Genomic DNA, 16,647 nt, shown 5'->3' with positions numbered 1-16,647 from the left:
AGTATGAAAAATATATTGATATAGGCACCAAGATGGTGCCGGTGCCGCCCATATACAAAATTTATAAGTCAACCAAAGTATCAACAAGTATACCAAGTATATTAAATCATAAGCACCAAGAGGATACCACTCATGTACAAAAATATTTACGAATCAGTGAGTATATCTATAACATTCCTAAAGTCTTCCATCCTATTTATATCATGTCCTAAAACCAAAGAACCCACAAAACGTAACAAGCTATCCCTAATCTTAATTAACTCCCTTTCAATCCCCTCAAAAGCTCTACGGTTCCTCTCTTTCCATACCAACCAAAATATAATTAATTGAGTCAAATTTACAATTTTCTTCCCCTTACTGATTTCTTCCCAAACTCATTATTCATCCCTAACCGATCCTGCTATGCCCCAGCTTATTCCCAACAAGGCATAAACCATAGTCCATATATTAGAAACCTCCAGGCATTAAAAAGAATACGGTTACAAGACTTCACTTCATTCTTGCATAGAAGATATTCATTCACCAAAATTCTTCCCCTTCTTATCAGTTTATCAATGATCAATATGTACTACCTCTCACCTCCCAAGCAAAAGCCACAGTTGTAGGAGGAGCATTCACCTTCCACATCTACTTAGTCAGAAACCTATCATGAACTCGCTTTGGTAAACTACTCTCTATCGTCCATGCCATATTTAACTACTGTAGTTCTTCTCCGCAGCACATCTTCCTCCATAATAAATCTCCATAACCATTTGTCCTCAAAAGCTTCACTCGACTCCACCAAAGAACACAATCTCAAACCACCGAGATATAGTGGCTTTTTAAGCTCACTCCATGCCACCAAATGATACCTCCGTCTATCACCCATGTCACCCCATAGGAACCTACTCTGGATGGTTTCTAACTTCTTAACCACACTTCTGGGAGTGGTCATCATGCACATGTAGTAGATAGATAAATTGTTCAATGTGCGCTTAACGAGCGTGAGTCTATCCCCTTTTAATAGGAGAGCTCTCTTCCATCCGGCCAACCTTTCCTCAAATCTGTTCACCACAAGTTCCCACATCTTTATCTTTTTGAAATTATGCACCATGGTCGTCTAGTAAACGTTGGATCAAAACCAACAATCTACTCATTGGATATGATAGTGAGGTTCTTCCAATAAGATGGCTAGTGATGAAAGGGCCCATGGTGTGGTGGTAGCTGGTTCAGTTTGGAGGCAGACAAATAGATCGTAGTTTTGAGGTTTTAGTCATAGAAGCCACTATGACATCACTAGAATTCACCAAAAAATAAGAAGTCTTGGAATTCAAAAAAAGGATCATCCTTTGAAGAATAATATAGAATTCCTAACAAATAGAATATCTACTTTACGACCTATGGGGTTTACATATTTATAATATTCTTAATACTAATTCTAAGAGAACAATGACTCCTGAAAAGTAAAACCTACTACTAAACTAATTAATACAATCATTAGTTAATAGAAAGCAAATAATAGCTTATTTAGAATACAAATCATAACTAAATTAGTAAATAATCAACATAATATGTGCTACCTAAAATATAAAGATTTAAAATAAATATTAATAATTTAAATGATAACAATAGTAGTATACGTCTTTTCCACATCAACCTATAGCATCAAGCTATACATATTTAACCGAAACAAACAGTACCACTACATTATGTAGAGACTTAACAGTGAAACTCGGAAATAAAGCTCAACAATTTTACTATGCTCACCTGTAGAAGCTCAAGAGACAAAATTCGGGTCTTGGTTGTGACCTCGTCACTATCTTCCTTCATTCCCATCTGCACTATCACATTAAAAGAATAGAAAGGGAGGCTCCAAAAGGCTAATAACAAATGGATGAATATTATGAAATCCAACCTTGCATAGGGTGCGAAATACTAGCAATGCATCACGCTGTCCAATGCTCATGCTCTCAAGCTCAATCCCACTTAGAAAATAGAAGGACTTCAGTATTAAGCATCCCAAGGATACAGAGACAACTATAATAAAGAGATTAGAAATTTATGCATAAAGAGTGCTATTGAATCTTTACCGTTTGATTTTTTTACCATCTTCAAGATGAACAGCTTTGTCAAGAACAGCCTCTAAGCCCTACGTGCAAAAGTGTCATGGACAAAAGAGGCCACAAAGTAAAGACAAACACTTTGGCAACATACAAAGTGTTAAGAAAAGCAAAAATGCTTGATTAGCAATACACAGGTTATGAAGAAAGTGATATTTATTCTCAGAAAATTTTAGATTAGATAACTGGTCTCAAAAGTCAAAACACCATTTGCTCACAAGAAATGCTTTTTACTTTCATCAGATTGCTATGACTTTTTTTTTCTCTTTGGAAATTGTTTGTACTATGAATTGAACAGAATATATATCTTGGATTAGATAACAGAAAATAGCTTCTGTTTCCTTTCTAGAAAGCATTTTTTCCCTTGAGGAAAGATAGAAAGCAGACTCAAACATATTCATCTTTTACGAAGAGAATATTTCTTTTGGAAACAGGAAAACAAACAAACCCTATGCATACAGTGAGTAAATAAACATACCTTGATATCAGCACCACCAGCAAGAGAATGGAGTTCTTCAACAGATGCAAGTGTGGTGCCTTTAACTTGGTTAAGTGCATCTCCTAAAGTCATCTCTTTCTCATTTTCATCACCAGGAGAAATTTCTTCACTTTTTGAGCTTGAATTATCTACTGAAGCAGCTTCAACTTGCACGGATGATGTAGAAACCTGAATTCCCATGAAGCATTAGTGCCCTCTTAGTGGAAGCAACTTAACTGTTTCCTTCCTTGTTTGTAAAAATGGATAATCAAGATTTTGAGAAAATAAGACTTCACACCAGATCAGTTTCCATTCTCCGGAAGATGATGCTAATCATCTGTGTCAACATTGCTTTAGATGTGGCTTGATTTATGGGGCTCTTGCTGTAAATCCAAATCACATACAGTGAAAATATAAGTTGATGATACTTACATGTTTTCTAATGAATGTTAAATATACCTGTTAAGAGCAATATTGTAGCATATTCTGATTACTCCGAGTAAAGGTTCCCCGTGCACTGCATTCAGAATTGATTTTGGATAAGAGAGCATAATTTAGTAAAGTGTAAAAAAATAAAAATATATACGCACAATCACTCACAATGGCACATATTACTTCAATCAAAACTTATATATACTCACTGGCCTAATTTATAACAGACCGTCATAATCATAAATCCTAACAACATACCTCTAAACTTTGAGGAAGCAACAGCAGTAATAAGTACCTTCAGCACTTGCAGTACGGTACTGTACATTTTACTCAAAATTAAACCAGGGAAAGAAGCAAAGTTTTATTAAGAAAGAGATTCCAAGCACAAGCAAATAACTACCTATCAGATGAAGAGTTATCAACACAGCTGCAGACCATGTTCAAAATGTCGGTAAAAAGTGGCACATTCTTGCCACCATCTAAACCAGGATCTCCCTCTAAATGATCATAAGCAATGAGTTTCTGCAATCACCAAATTTAAACAGAACTCATTAGAATACATTTGAACAGGGAAGAATATAACAACAAAGGAGGATTCCTAAAGATATATGCGGTTTAACTAGAGATCTGCTCTCTTTATGAAATTTAAACATCTCAGAAAATACCACTATCTAGGAAGTAAACAATACATCATTTAGGACCGATTGATGCATACATGCAGACAATCCAAAGCAGATTCAAGGATTTTTAAATTTTTTGTCTCAAATGCTAGTCGAAGAGGATTCAAAACAAGCTCTGCCTCAGCCCCTTCTAAGGTATGGCCAGCATTTGCTAAGGTAGTTGTAATGGCTCCACTTGCAGCAGCTGGGTGACTAGCCCCCGCTGCAGTATTTGGAGCTATATGTGATTCAGACCCTCCAGACTTTCCAGCCACCGCATCAGTTTCTTGTAAACTACAGGAAAAATATGATTCATAATTAGTTTACTCATTTAAATTTTAAATTTTTTGATGTACATACAAAAGATTACTTTAAGGATCAATAATTTCATCCATTTATGGGATAATGTAATGATATCAATAATGATACTATAAGAAACTAGGAGATACTTTGACTAGACGCTAAACAGTCATTTTGGGCCATTTGCATTATAGACTGAAGTTATAATGTAAAATGGTTTAACAGAAATTGTAGAATGGATTCACCTCCCATCTCCACCCATTGCTCCTTGACTAGCTTCACCGATTTTGGAACTCTGTTTCACCTCCTTCACACCATCTAAAAAAGCATGAAAATATAATAAACGAGTAAATAAATGAATAATGAGACTATTAGCAATTTTACATGACAATACAGAGGAGATAAAATGATTAATTCAGAAGCCAGAGAAACCTTCATAAATATCATTAGAAGACCAACCATAGCAAGAAATTGAACCCATATCTCTAAACTTATCCATTTTTCCCCACAAGGGAATATTTTTCTACTATGAGTACATACAAATTCGTAACATCCATGTTTAAGCAGCAAACCAAACTCAGAATAGCCTCAAGGCCCTAGTATAAAGGATGCCAAGAAATCCAATCAACAATGATTTCTGGGGATAATCCTTCCATACTCAAGTCCATAATATGCAGTAAATAAAATATTTCTTGGGAGGCTTGCTAGGAGAGGATTTTGACTATTGATAAGTTGAGAATTAGAGGAAGAGTGAGGATTAACGGTTGCTACTGTTGCCTGCAAGCTGAGGAAACGTGTAACCATCTCTTATTATGGTGTCCGTTAGTTTACAGCCTATGGTGCTTGATCTATGGCCTTATGGGATTGATTGGATCATTGTTGGGTCTGTTGAGGGAGAAATATGGGCTTGGAATGGGCTATATGTAAAAAAAAAAATGGCTAACTTGATTACTTTAACTGTTTTCTGGGTCATTTCAAAGGAAAGAAATGGTAGGGCTTTTGATAGTATTGAGAATGGTATCAATAGATTAAAAGATAGGTGGATTCATTATTTTGATTCTATTTTGTTAGACGATGACATTACTAGTGATGTAAATTTTGTAAATGTCAATTATACGCTAACATGATTTAAATCTTTTGTACATGGGTGAGACCCCCTTTTTGGTGCCTTCTTAATACATACTATATATTTTTATTTCCAAAAAAATAAAATATGGATATGTTTGAATACTTGAGATTTTTTTAAGATAAAAAATTATATTAGCTTCTTACTTGCCAAATCACAAACTAAATATTTTTTTTATAAAAAAAATGTCACCTATTCAAAAGAGATTTACATAAAATCAAAAACCAAATATCTATAAGGTCCCCAAATCCTCTCCATCGAGGATAGGAAAGCATGTCAATAAAACAATCAGAGTAGAACCAACAATTCCTTCTATCAAACGAAAGCAAATGCCTTCAAACTCTTCTTTCTTCCTTCCATATGCCCAAGGTTAGAAAAAAAGAATGAGGCTAAAGAGTCTTTTTCTTGATTTACATGTCCTAGACCCTGACCAAGCAAAGTGCATCGGCAACCAACCTTAAAACAGCCCCAAGACAAGTTGGGGTGGCTTAAAGCAGAATCTGCCAACCTTCTAGTCTCCAAGAAACAAAGTACGAGATGACTGAACGATTCAAACTCGAAAGATACAGAGGGCAACCACTGCCAATAGTCTTCCCTCTCTTCGTCAAGTTGTCCAAGATAATAATTCTTCCCCAAGCCACTTCCCGAACAAATAAAATAAGATATTATTATATTATAATAATAATAATACTAATCTTAGGTCAACTAGAGATGAAAAAAAATCTGTAACCTCTCAAAATCGATATCTGTCCCGGATTTTAACCGAAACGGAACCAAAGCAGGTCAGTTCGGGACAATCTTTAGTTGGTGAAAAACCGGGAGGGGCAGTTTTGGGTTTAAAAGCAAAAAAACTCATCCGAACCCGACCCACCTTTATATATATCTTTTGTACATGGGTGACACCCCCTTGGTGCCTACTCTAATATATTTTTCTACTTTCTATCTCAAAAAAAATATATATTATATATTTTAAATTTTTTGTTAAAATTATAAAATAATTAATTAATATTAAAAAACCGATTGAACATTCATGCCGTCCTCCCTTGATTTATATATATAATTGTAGATATATATATTATATGAAAGCTGTATATATATATGAGTTGTATATATAATATATATATAAGCTGTGTATATATATACATATAAATGGAATACCCTTATGTATATATATGAGTTATATATATAGAATAGATATATATGCTGCTGTTTATTTAATGCTTCCTTTGGAAGCTTTTCTACTGTGCTGATTGAGTTTAACCCAAAACCCAAATGGTGCAAATAAAATGTCTTTTCTATTAACCCGCTCCAGATATGGAGCTAGTTCGGATGTTTGTTATTTATTACCGGGTTAGATTCGGATTTTGCAAACCCGACTCGAACCAACCCGTTATCATACCTAAGGTCACCATGTAATTTAGGGAACAACAAAACCAATTATATTTCCTTAAGTAAATTTCATATCCTCCCCCAAATCCACGTCCCTCAAATAATAAAATCTTCTCAGTAAAGCTATAGATCACATGAGTCCTTCTCAAGTACATAAGGACAATAAAAACAAAAGGTTCAAGTATCTAAAGACAAGAGATGCCTTTGGTGGCCAACTTCGTGTTCGAATAAGAGGGAATGCTCAAACCTCTCATGTTAGGTTGGTGACATCCTAGTTAATAGAACAATATCTAAATTTACAGAAAATCATCAATCATGACAGAGCATACTGTTGAAAACAATGTTATCGCAACTTATCAAAAGAAAATAATGTGACTTTCAAATTCGTCTAGAATTTTCTTATGTCATTGTATAACTAATATCGACACCCTTCGAAAGTCTCTTGTTCTTTTATCTCCATATACACCAAAGGAAAGTGTGAGGAATAGCTTCTCATACTTATGGTTGAGATACTGTTTCATGCAACCAATTATTTCCTTCTAGACCCACTCAAAATCTAGCTGATACCCGAGAGACTAACAGTTGAGTCACATAGCCTTCTTCCATCCGAACACCATAAGAGTTGGGAGATATGTTGTCTGAAATGCACATCAAGCATCCATAGTTGATTATGTGGCCCCTCTATCTATGAGTGACCCTAACTAGAATATGACCCACACAACCTCCCGCTATACATAGGAAGGCCTCCTGCTGCCAGATTTGTTTTAGCGGGATGCAATCAACTATCTAATACCAATTTAGCATGTTGAATTAGCATGATTTCATAGAGAAATTGCCATTTTGTTAGGCTTCCAAACTAGGGCATCCTCAAGAAGATGATCCATAAAGGAAGTTTCAAAGGCCACAAGTAAATTCTCATACTTCTCAAATTTCCCAGTCATTTAGATTTTGGGTAAGACCTACAAACAGGAGTCTCCAATAGATGGTAGCATGCGTGTGCTCCCTTCCTTTACATAGAAATTCTTTTTTTTTTTTTGAAATATCATTTTAGAAAAAAGTAGGGGTTGAGCAAATGCAAGTCCCCACTACTGCAAATTATGACGTACGCTCTCCCACTCGGAGGGACATCAAGCTAAGCACCCCTCCCAAGTGCAATGAAGGTCACTAACTTAAGCCATGAGTCTTCTTCCTGATCACTCATTGACCTCTTCCAGGTAAGTTTTCTTACATCGAAATCCTATATTATTATATATCAAAAGCTTTCTTAAAATTGATCTCCACCCTATTTTTGCTACCAAGGTAACTTATACGATAACCAAACATAAGTTATCAAGCTTTTTTTATTGTAGAAGGAAAAATCAATGATGTATTAGAAGGCACCTAGGGGGTGCACCTTTCTACAAAAAGAATGGGCATTTTTACAAAATCAAAGATGGAGATGGCCAGGTCCTTTAAGTTGTCCTTAAAGCCAAGAAAATGACCCTTAGACAAAATATGCAATCTAAAACCAAACATCTCCAATCCTTGCACAAGGAGAGAAAACTCTTTATTTCTCTCTTTCTCTCTTCATACAAGCCACAAAACAGCTAAGAGAATAAATTATATCAGACTCTTGAATCTTCTATTATTCTACACCTCAAGTTTAGTATGTATATTTTCAATCTTCTATGATCCATTACTTTCACAATCTTTAAATATGGATCGTACCGAAAAAGAAAAAAGAAATAGAGTTTTTGATGGGGTTAAAACCTTTGGTAGCGCTAGAAAGTTTTGCATGTGCACCTTATACTTTCGAATTACATGCCACACTCTCACTACTAAGGAAATCTTTTGGATGTTATAGATTTCTATCTTGTGAGTAACACTTAACCCTTCCATTTATGGATGGTACCCGTTTGCTGACATGAATATTACCTCATTTTGACAAACTCCTTCTCCTTCATTTTTCTGATGGATGGCATTCACAACCCTAGAACTCAATTGGTTTCATGTTTTTTCAACACTCTGGTCAAAAGTCATTACTTACATTATTTACCCCTTTTCTGCATTCATTAACCTACGAACATCTGAAACTAGCATTGAAGACTACAAAAATACACACATGCTCATACATACATCTCTATTCCACAAAACATTGAGCAACCAATTTCCTAACCACTTTTTACGCTTCCTTCAACATAAATTGATGATATTCATCATTTCTCAACAATCTGGTAAGGAACCCACTTCTTGCACCTGCATAAAATCCCTTTCCCTAATCTTTAGCCATAATTAACATCTGAGGACAGTAACAAAGATCATAGACAGACAAAAAAGTATATTCCTTATAACAGACACTTCAACAGCCAGTTTCCCAAATCCCACCATCTAAAATTGACAATACTCAGACCATCATGAACTTATACTAGAATTTATTCTTTCCCAACCACGCCCCAAAACCACAATTTGTGTTAAACTAATTGGATAGCTACATTGGATACCTTCCACATGACATTAACATAAGGTAAGTAACTAGGATGGAAGAGAGCGATTACAGACTTGGTACTTGAGAAAATATATACACTTTCCAATTTAGAATACAAATAGAATGAGTCGAGGAAATTTCATGGATCTTATGGTTGGAAGGACATGCTTTATCTCAAAAAAAAAAAAAGGTTGGAAGGAAATGCCAAAATTTGTAACAACCACTCAAATATCTATGGTTATTTGTGCTAGTGGTGTTCTAGCATCTTTGTGCCTAAGGCAAGCAGATTTTCTTGGAAATATGTCTTCTATCGGATTTGCGAAGGACTTAGAAGCTATTATATGTACAAGGATGCCTTATTCTCTCTCTTTCTTTTGTAATTTCTTACTTTTTTAAGAAAATAAATATATTAGATGAAGAAATACAAAGATTACTACCTATAGGATAGACACCTTTTTTGAAATATGAAAATGACAAAAACATTCCTCAGAAACTTATTTCAAAAGAAAAAACATTCCCCAGAAACTGTAACTATTCTATAGATATTATTAATAAATCACGCGGAGGAGAGACATTTTGTTTTGCCAACCCAATGCCAACAAAAGATCATTACTTTAACCACCTTTCTTTTTTTTTTGAGATAGAAGTTAGTAGATGTATTAAAAAAAGGCACTAAAAGGGGTACTGCCCATGTACAAAAGTATTACATATATAAGAAAATATCGATAACAGCTCCAATATCATCGAAAGACAATAAGTTATGACCCAAATTACTTTAACAATCTTATCACTATTGAAATGAAATTATGAAGATTCTGCAGTCCAGATTGAGAGAAAATTTTACCTACTTTGAGTTGTATCTATCTTTGCATGCAAGGAGCTAAGTAAAGCATTTCTATAGATGTCTCTTATCATTATTCAGTAGGAAAAGGTAATTTTCAATGAGCTAGCAATAAGAGCTTCATGCTGCAGTCAATCCCCAAGGACTTAAAGCACGGAGGCCGTAGACGAAATAAATTAGGAATACTAACCAGTCACAGTGCACTTGTAGATTTTACAAGTTTCAGCGCAGAAGTTTGCAGAACACGGGCCAGCCAAAAAATAAATAGCAACAAGTTTCATTTGGCATCTAAAAACGTAAAATGCAAACACTCCTTTTATCTTCATGCAGTGTAAAAAGCCCAGTTGCACCACGGATTCAAACCAACGGAAAAGAAGCGAGAAGACAGTGAGACCGCAGAAGATGAGATCTGACCTTGATAGGCATTAATGGCTTTTTGAAGATCGGGGTACTTCTTGCCAGCACACTCCTTGAGCATCGATTCGAATGCTCGAGTCAAGAATCCTCCTGCTGCCATTTCCTCCCCCTGCTGTCCTCAATTGCTGTTCAACTACGCCGCTCGCGTAACCTAAAAACGAAATCCATGCACACACATGGCAAATTAAATAAGCGATTGCATCGACCAAAACAGAACAGGAGAAGATAGACTATGGATAAGCTTGAATCCAGATCCCGCTAGATCGAGCCAATGACTCTTTTGAGTAAATTTGCTTGAAGAATTGAAGCCGAATTTGTCTAGAAAGAAAAGTCGTTGTACCTTGAGCTGATTATAGAAGAAATGTCAAGCGCACGTTGAGCTCTAGAGATCTGGAGCGGAGAACGGAAGCAGTGGATCTATTTTGTTGTATCTGGAAGTCTGTAAATGGTTTACGAGGACAAGGACAAGCTACTGGGCGATTCGCAAAGCGTTACCAGCCCGGAGATTGCTGCTTCCATCTCATTTCCATGGTCGAGGCCTCCTTACAAATGCAAAGCGAAGAAGTAAAAATCGTACAATTTTACTTTTTTGACCCCATTATTTCTTATTAATTCTACTCTTTCCCTTTCGGCAGAAGAAAAATATGTTTTAAAAGTTCATGTCATTGAGATGTAAGATTAAGGTATAAATATCCTCCAAAGAAAAAAAAAAAAAAGATTTAAGGTATAAAGGAAGGACACAAACGGTGGGAATATGAGATACATAGCATTTAGTTGGGTCATTCTCTTATCTGGATCAAGACTAACTAAATATTCTTAATCTAGTCCTCAACCTATTAAAAGATATAAAAATTGATTCATTTTGGTTTAAACCAGTATGGACTAATTCATTATTATTGATTTTTTAAAAAATCAAATTAAAAAAAAAAAAATTGGTTCATCTTAGTCTTAGGCTAGATTTGACCCAAAACAAATATTGATCTGGTCTACTTCTGATCAAGACGAAAATTGTTATTCTTCAATAGAGACCTCCATATTTAATCAATCTATTATTTGGAATAGGTCAATGAAACAAAATTTAACATTTTACTTAACAAACAAATTAGTTAGTCTTAACAAATGATGTAACAACCAAGTCACATAGAACATTAACCACATTTAAGCATAACTTCAGTCTTAAAATATTTGTTCATAAAAGTTGCAATCAATCATCATACATTACCCACACTCATAATATCACTATTACGTTACGTTATACTGATATCATGATCATATACTTATTAAAGTTATTAACTCACTCTTAATTCAAAACATTATGAAGTTAACCTATATAAATATACTCAAGTAAAGATCAAAGAGGTACTCTATAATCCATGCCTCAGCTCTTTACTCTTAAACTCTTTAAGTTTGTCTTTCCTCTTCATTCACTAACTTGAGCGCCAGAATGTCATCATAAGATAAAGCTCAAGAGTCACTATTTGTCCATATTTACAAGTGGGGAACATGTTGGGCTCCTCAACTATCAATAGAACTTGTCTTTAATACTTGTCTAATCAAACTTATAGTAGAAGACTAACCTATCACCTTGATAGTAACCTTAAATCAACATTATTTAATTATTTTTTTCTTACCCTCCAAATTTTTTTACATCATCAATTGGCATCATTTATGAGAAATAAAAAATAACCATGGTAAAAATGCACAAAAAGTATATGACAAAACTTTCCAATGGTTAAAAATAAGTGAATTCACCTCTTTTCGATGTGATATCTTAAAAACTATGATAATCCTGCGTCAATAGTGCAAGAACGAGGTTAGAATATAAAGTCATTGAAGAATACAGTTAGCAAATATGATGAAGTAATAACAACCCCTTATCAAGTAGCATGAGACGAATTTATAGAAGATTATAAATAACATTCAAATGTAAGATATCAATCAGAACAAAGGAAGTGAAGAGATTGACATGGTACCCAAAAAATGCAAAAATATGAAGCAATATTTTGTGAGGTTTAAAGAACAATAGAAAGAAGTTGAACAAATAAAGAATAAGATGAATAAACTTAAAGAAAGATTAACTTAAGGAAATGTATGAAGATCTATTTAAATAAACTTTAAGCTAAGCTATTCCATCAAAATTCAATTTAGAGTAAAATTCTATAACATTTTAAAAAAGAAGTTTGTTTCATTAAATTTTAAGCTACCACAGTTAAACTAATATGATAACATAAAAAATTCTATAAATTGCCCGATTATTACAAAAATAAAATAAAAATTCATATGGATGACAAGGCCATGTTGTGCAAAGGACTTTCTTACATCTTGAAGAAAGGGACATGAAAATGGTTTTCAACATTCAAGTTAGGAATCATCCATAACTTGAAGTATTGGATAAACCAAATTTTAGCAAGTTTTATCAGTAAATAAAGGTCTAAGAAGCCTGCTTTGCTCTTTATATTTCGTTGAAGAAAAGAATGAACACCTCATAACTATATCACGAGATTTAAAAGGAGTTACCAAATATGGACAAGCTGCATAAAGGTGTGGCTCTAGCAATAGTCACCAATAACGATAAAAATTACAAGTTTGCTTTATTATTATTGTTACTCACATTTATAGCATTATTGTTTATCTTATACTTGTAAAGTTATTGTAACATTATGACCATTAACAAATTCCCAACTCTTTCAAACTATATAAAGGCGCGGAGGGAAAAAGTCAAAGAGATACTCTATATTCTAGATTCTAAATTCATATTCTCAACTATCAGTTATATACTTCTTAAGTTTGTTTTTTTTTTTTTTAACTAACTTTGTTAGAACGCCACTCTATAATAAAATCCAAATGTCATATTTGTCTGTCTTTATAAATCAAAAGCAAGTGGTATGTGTAACAGCCCCGAAAATCTAAAAGAAAATATATAATAATTTAAGTACGGAAGCAAAATAAAATGTTAAGATTTACATCTCTTACACAATAACTCAAAAGTACTAAACAACATTACGAAATGAGAAAAGTAATGGAAAATAGAAAATATCTAGCATCTACTCGTAATCTTCTTGCAGATCGGACTCTGGAACCAGGTCCTCTTGATCTGAAATGGTTAAATAAAGAAGAAGCTACACTAGCCCAGTAAGGATATCACATTATATTACCGGCACAGAAGTAAAGGTTTGTATAAAATCAAAACAACTAATGGAGCACTAAATTTAGCAATTCATTTATCAATCATAAAATCATTTACCGTTCACTTATCATAGTGAAATTTATGAAAACAACCTATAGAGACAATAATACCATACAGATCATAACTTCATGAATAATCAGCAACATAAAACATATCATAAATTCATATCCATTAACAATAAACCAAATCATAACCATTTCTCATTTTACCAGCCTACTAGTATTCATGGGGGTTCATAGGGGTATCCCCGCTACACGTGAACCCTTTCCCTTAACAATCTCAATTACAGGGTCGTCCCCATACCTCGTCCGATATGAGCGTCAAGACATTAAACCTTATTACCCTGTTTGGTATGAAGGTGAAGTGGGTCGTCCTCATACCCCGTCCGGTATGAGCGCCAAATTACCAAGTCTTCATACTCCGTCCGGTATGAGATAACATTTACAGTGGGATTCCCTATATACCTAGTCCGTCCACTATCTCCCAAGATATCTAGTAAGTCTGTCATTCCATATGTTTATTTGATCACACTCATTTCCTGTTTTTCTTTAGTCCTCATTACCAAATCAAACATAATCACATAAACAAATAAACATGTATCCAGTAATGCAATCATGTCTCAAATCTCAAATCAAATAGTAGTCAGGTAAGGCAGTAATACATACATTTAAACCATAAAATATATAAATCAGATACTATTATGCTTTTAGACTGTAAAATAAATCAACAGAGAACAATATCCGGTTCGGGCTCCATTAACAATCCGTAATTAGTTATGCACATTTATTTAATTTGTACAAAATACCGTATTATTATTTATTTAAACTTCAATTCTATGATAGAGAATAGGGTGATGGGTATTTACTCGATTTGACGCCGAAAAGCTAAACGGACGGTCCCTAGGTTCCCTAAATTTTTCTCCGGGAAGTGAAACATGCTTATAGTACCTGCAAATGTTCCAAATAAATCCAAAATCAGTCCCAGGGCCCACTCGACAAATTTCAAAAATTCGGCATAGCGGCTCTGCTATGCTTCAGCGACGGCAATTTTAAAAATCTGGCATGGCGGCTCCGCCATGCTTCCGCGGCGGCAGTCCACCTCGGGTCGGCTATTTTTGATCAATTTTACATCGATTCTTGCGAGCACACATGCTAAAGGGCCTCAGTGGGCCAAAAAAATATGAAAAACCAAAACTCATCGGCAACAGGGCTCTCCGGTGCGGCGGCTCCTCCAGCTCACGTTGTGATTGGGTGTTTTGATTCGGTCAACCTGTAGAGAAGAAAATGATGATCACAACAGTGAAAAAATTACGCAAAACGAGAATCGGAAAGGGCCTCATCGGAGGCGGTTTGTAAAATTCCCTACGGTAGCGCTGCCGGGCTTCGTCGGTATTTTTTAGCCAATTGGCCGATCCTTTAACTCCGATTTGGTCATGGGTGAACTTAAAATTGAATTTCGTGCAAAAGATAAATTTTTTATCTTTTTTGGCAGTCGAAAAGGGTTCCGGTGTGGCGGCAGGTGGCGGCAGTCGGCTCCCCGCGACTGGGTCATCTTCTCCGGCGAGGTCTTCTGGCGGCTAGAGTTAGGGTTTGGTGCGGATGTGAGTTATTTATACTCATCCACTTTTGATCTAAGCTGTTCATCGTGTTTAATCTGAACCGTCTGATCGCGATTAAATAGGGAGTGAATCTGGACCGTTCATCGCGATCCAATTTGGGTCGTCTATTGCGATTCACTTTGGGTCGTTCAATCGTTTTAATCTGGCCATTCAATTACGTTTGGGAGGGAGTGCATCCAGGCCGTCCGTGGGCGCGGGAACGGACTTCAGCCGTTCGATCGCGCGCACGCGAATTGCCCACGTGCCCCCCCTCCCCCGCGTGGCCTCCCACGTCAGCGCCTCTGCCACTTGGCACGTCCTAGTTGGTCGGGACTGCTAATCGGGTGTCTGACGTCACAATTTTTTTTTTTAAATCTCAAATATCTTATAATAATTAGAGTTAAAAAAATCTTTCTTACTTTTCAAAGTATAACATTCTCTCTTCTAAGTAAGGGACCTCTTATATGAAAAAACTTTATTAGTAAATACATTGCTTTAGTTTTATGAAATTATAGCCATTCATAAGATTTTTATTTTTATGTAAAATAAAATGTATATTTTTCTTATAAACATATATAAAACATTAATAAGGTAGATTAATATACATCTGGCCAAAAAGGGTCAACTAAAAAGTTGAAGTTTCTTTTGAACAAATAAAAATATCATATATAAATACTCATTTTGGTTAAAGTATGAGTTATCTAGTTATATGATTGAACAATCTATAACGATGACCTAAAAATTGAGCTAAAATTTTAAATTTTCAAACCAAGAAATCAAACTCAAATAAATCTAAAAAATAATTGCAATCAAAATTTAAAACTAGTTAAGCATCTATTTTTACAATTAAACATATGGGCCCCATCGCATTCGTTAGATTTTTTTTTCTTGTTAATGTAGGATAAGGTTGTTAGGTAGGGTCACGTGACCGGTCCATGAGGAGCTATGATGGTGCACAATAGATTCTCAAGTACTTCATATCGGTTAGAGTTGATGAAATGTTCGTATAAAAGAAAATATCATATCCTTTCTCAAGTAAGACATCTTTTTTGTAAAACAAAATTATGTTGAACATATCTATTGATCTTAATAAAACTTTAGTCACATTATTAAGTATCTTAATTTTTTTTGTTAAATAGTCAAAATTACAACTTTATTTAACTTTTTTACAATAAAATTTATATTTAAAAAATAATATATTTTGTTTAATTAAAATATTTTTACATATCAGATATCATATGATATTTTTTAAAAATATTTTTTATAAAACAAATTTGATACATATAATTTTAAGTTAACGATGTTTAACTTTTATTAACGTCGGATATTGAAATGAAATTTTTTTAAAAAAATATAAAAATTAATTTTATCAAAAATTGAGACATAAACAGATTTTTTTTAAAAATAAATAAATAAATAATATAGACTCAAATTATTATTTTACCTTTACTATTTATATAACATGAATAAATATGTTAAAATCATATAGATAGAAGTCATGGATATTGTGATCTTTACATGCATATTCTTTTTTCATACCAAAAGAAAAATATATGGATATTTTTTTAGAGATTTGGGGGTGTGTTTGTTTAGTTTTGCCATAAAAAACATGATTATTAGTACTAGAAATGAACCCATCACCTAAATATTTGTATGAT

The 16,647-nt window shown here is 34.3% G+C and overlaps 1 protein-coding gene and 1 non-coding gene across 6 annotated transcripts in view; both read right to left on the bottom strand.

Annotated features, from left to right (window-relative positions):
- Positions 1-10,757, bottom strand: part of ATMIN7 (HOPM interactor 7) — a 31,661-nt gene extending 20,904 nt beyond the window's left edge. The window contains exons 1-13 of one of the 5 annotated variants that reach the window (XM_088208257.1): positions 10,546-10,755; positions 10,203-10,356; positions 4,214-4,286; positions 3,904-3,962; positions 3,725-3,867; positions 3,410-3,531; positions 3,268-3,326; positions 3,037-3,094; positions 2,876-2,960; positions 2,578-2,766; positions 2,070-2,128; positions 1,895-1,964; positions 1,747-1,815 (exon numbers count right to left, since the gene is read on the bottom strand). In XM_088208257.1, the coding sequence (XP_088064383.1) occupies positions 1,747-1,815; positions 1,895-1,964; positions 2,070-2,128; positions 2,578-2,766; positions 2,876-2,960; positions 3,037-3,094; positions 3,268-3,326; positions 3,410-3,531; positions 3,725-3,867; positions 3,904-3,962; positions 4,214-4,286; positions 10,203-10,305 (1,089 nt within the window). In that variant the 5' untranslated portion in view covers positions 10,306-10,356; positions 10,546-10,755. Of the gene's footprint in view, positions 1-1,746; positions 1,816-1,894; positions 1,965-2,069; positions 2,129-2,577; positions 2,767-2,875; positions 2,961-3,036; positions 3,095-3,267; positions 3,327-3,409; positions 3,532-3,698; positions 3,963-4,213; positions 4,287-9,978; positions 10,077-10,202; positions 10,357-10,545 lie in introns of those variants that run through there. The other 4 variants (XR_015813580.1, XM_088208255.1, XM_088208256.1 and 1 more) reach the window with 4 other exon arrangements.
- Positions 7,541-7,705, bottom strand: LOC148252956 (U1 spliceosomal RNA). Its single transcript, XR_015813753.1, has one exon. It is a non-coding gene; the product is annotated as a U1 spliceosomal RNA (small nuclear RNA).
- Positions 10,758-16,647: the final 5,890 nt, after the last annotated feature.

Source organism: Carica papaya, chromosome 7 (genome assembly GCF_054855325.1).
Source record: "Carica papaya isolate Zhongbai chromosome 7, ASM5485532v1, whole genome shotgun sequence".
In the NCBI taxonomy this organism is placed as follows: domain Eukaryota; kingdom Viridiplantae; phylum Streptophyta; class Magnoliopsida; order Brassicales; family Caricaceae; genus Carica; species Carica papaya.
The sequence above is the reverse complement of the archived record's forward strand: the minus strand, read 5'-3'. Positions and strand labels throughout refer to the sequence as shown.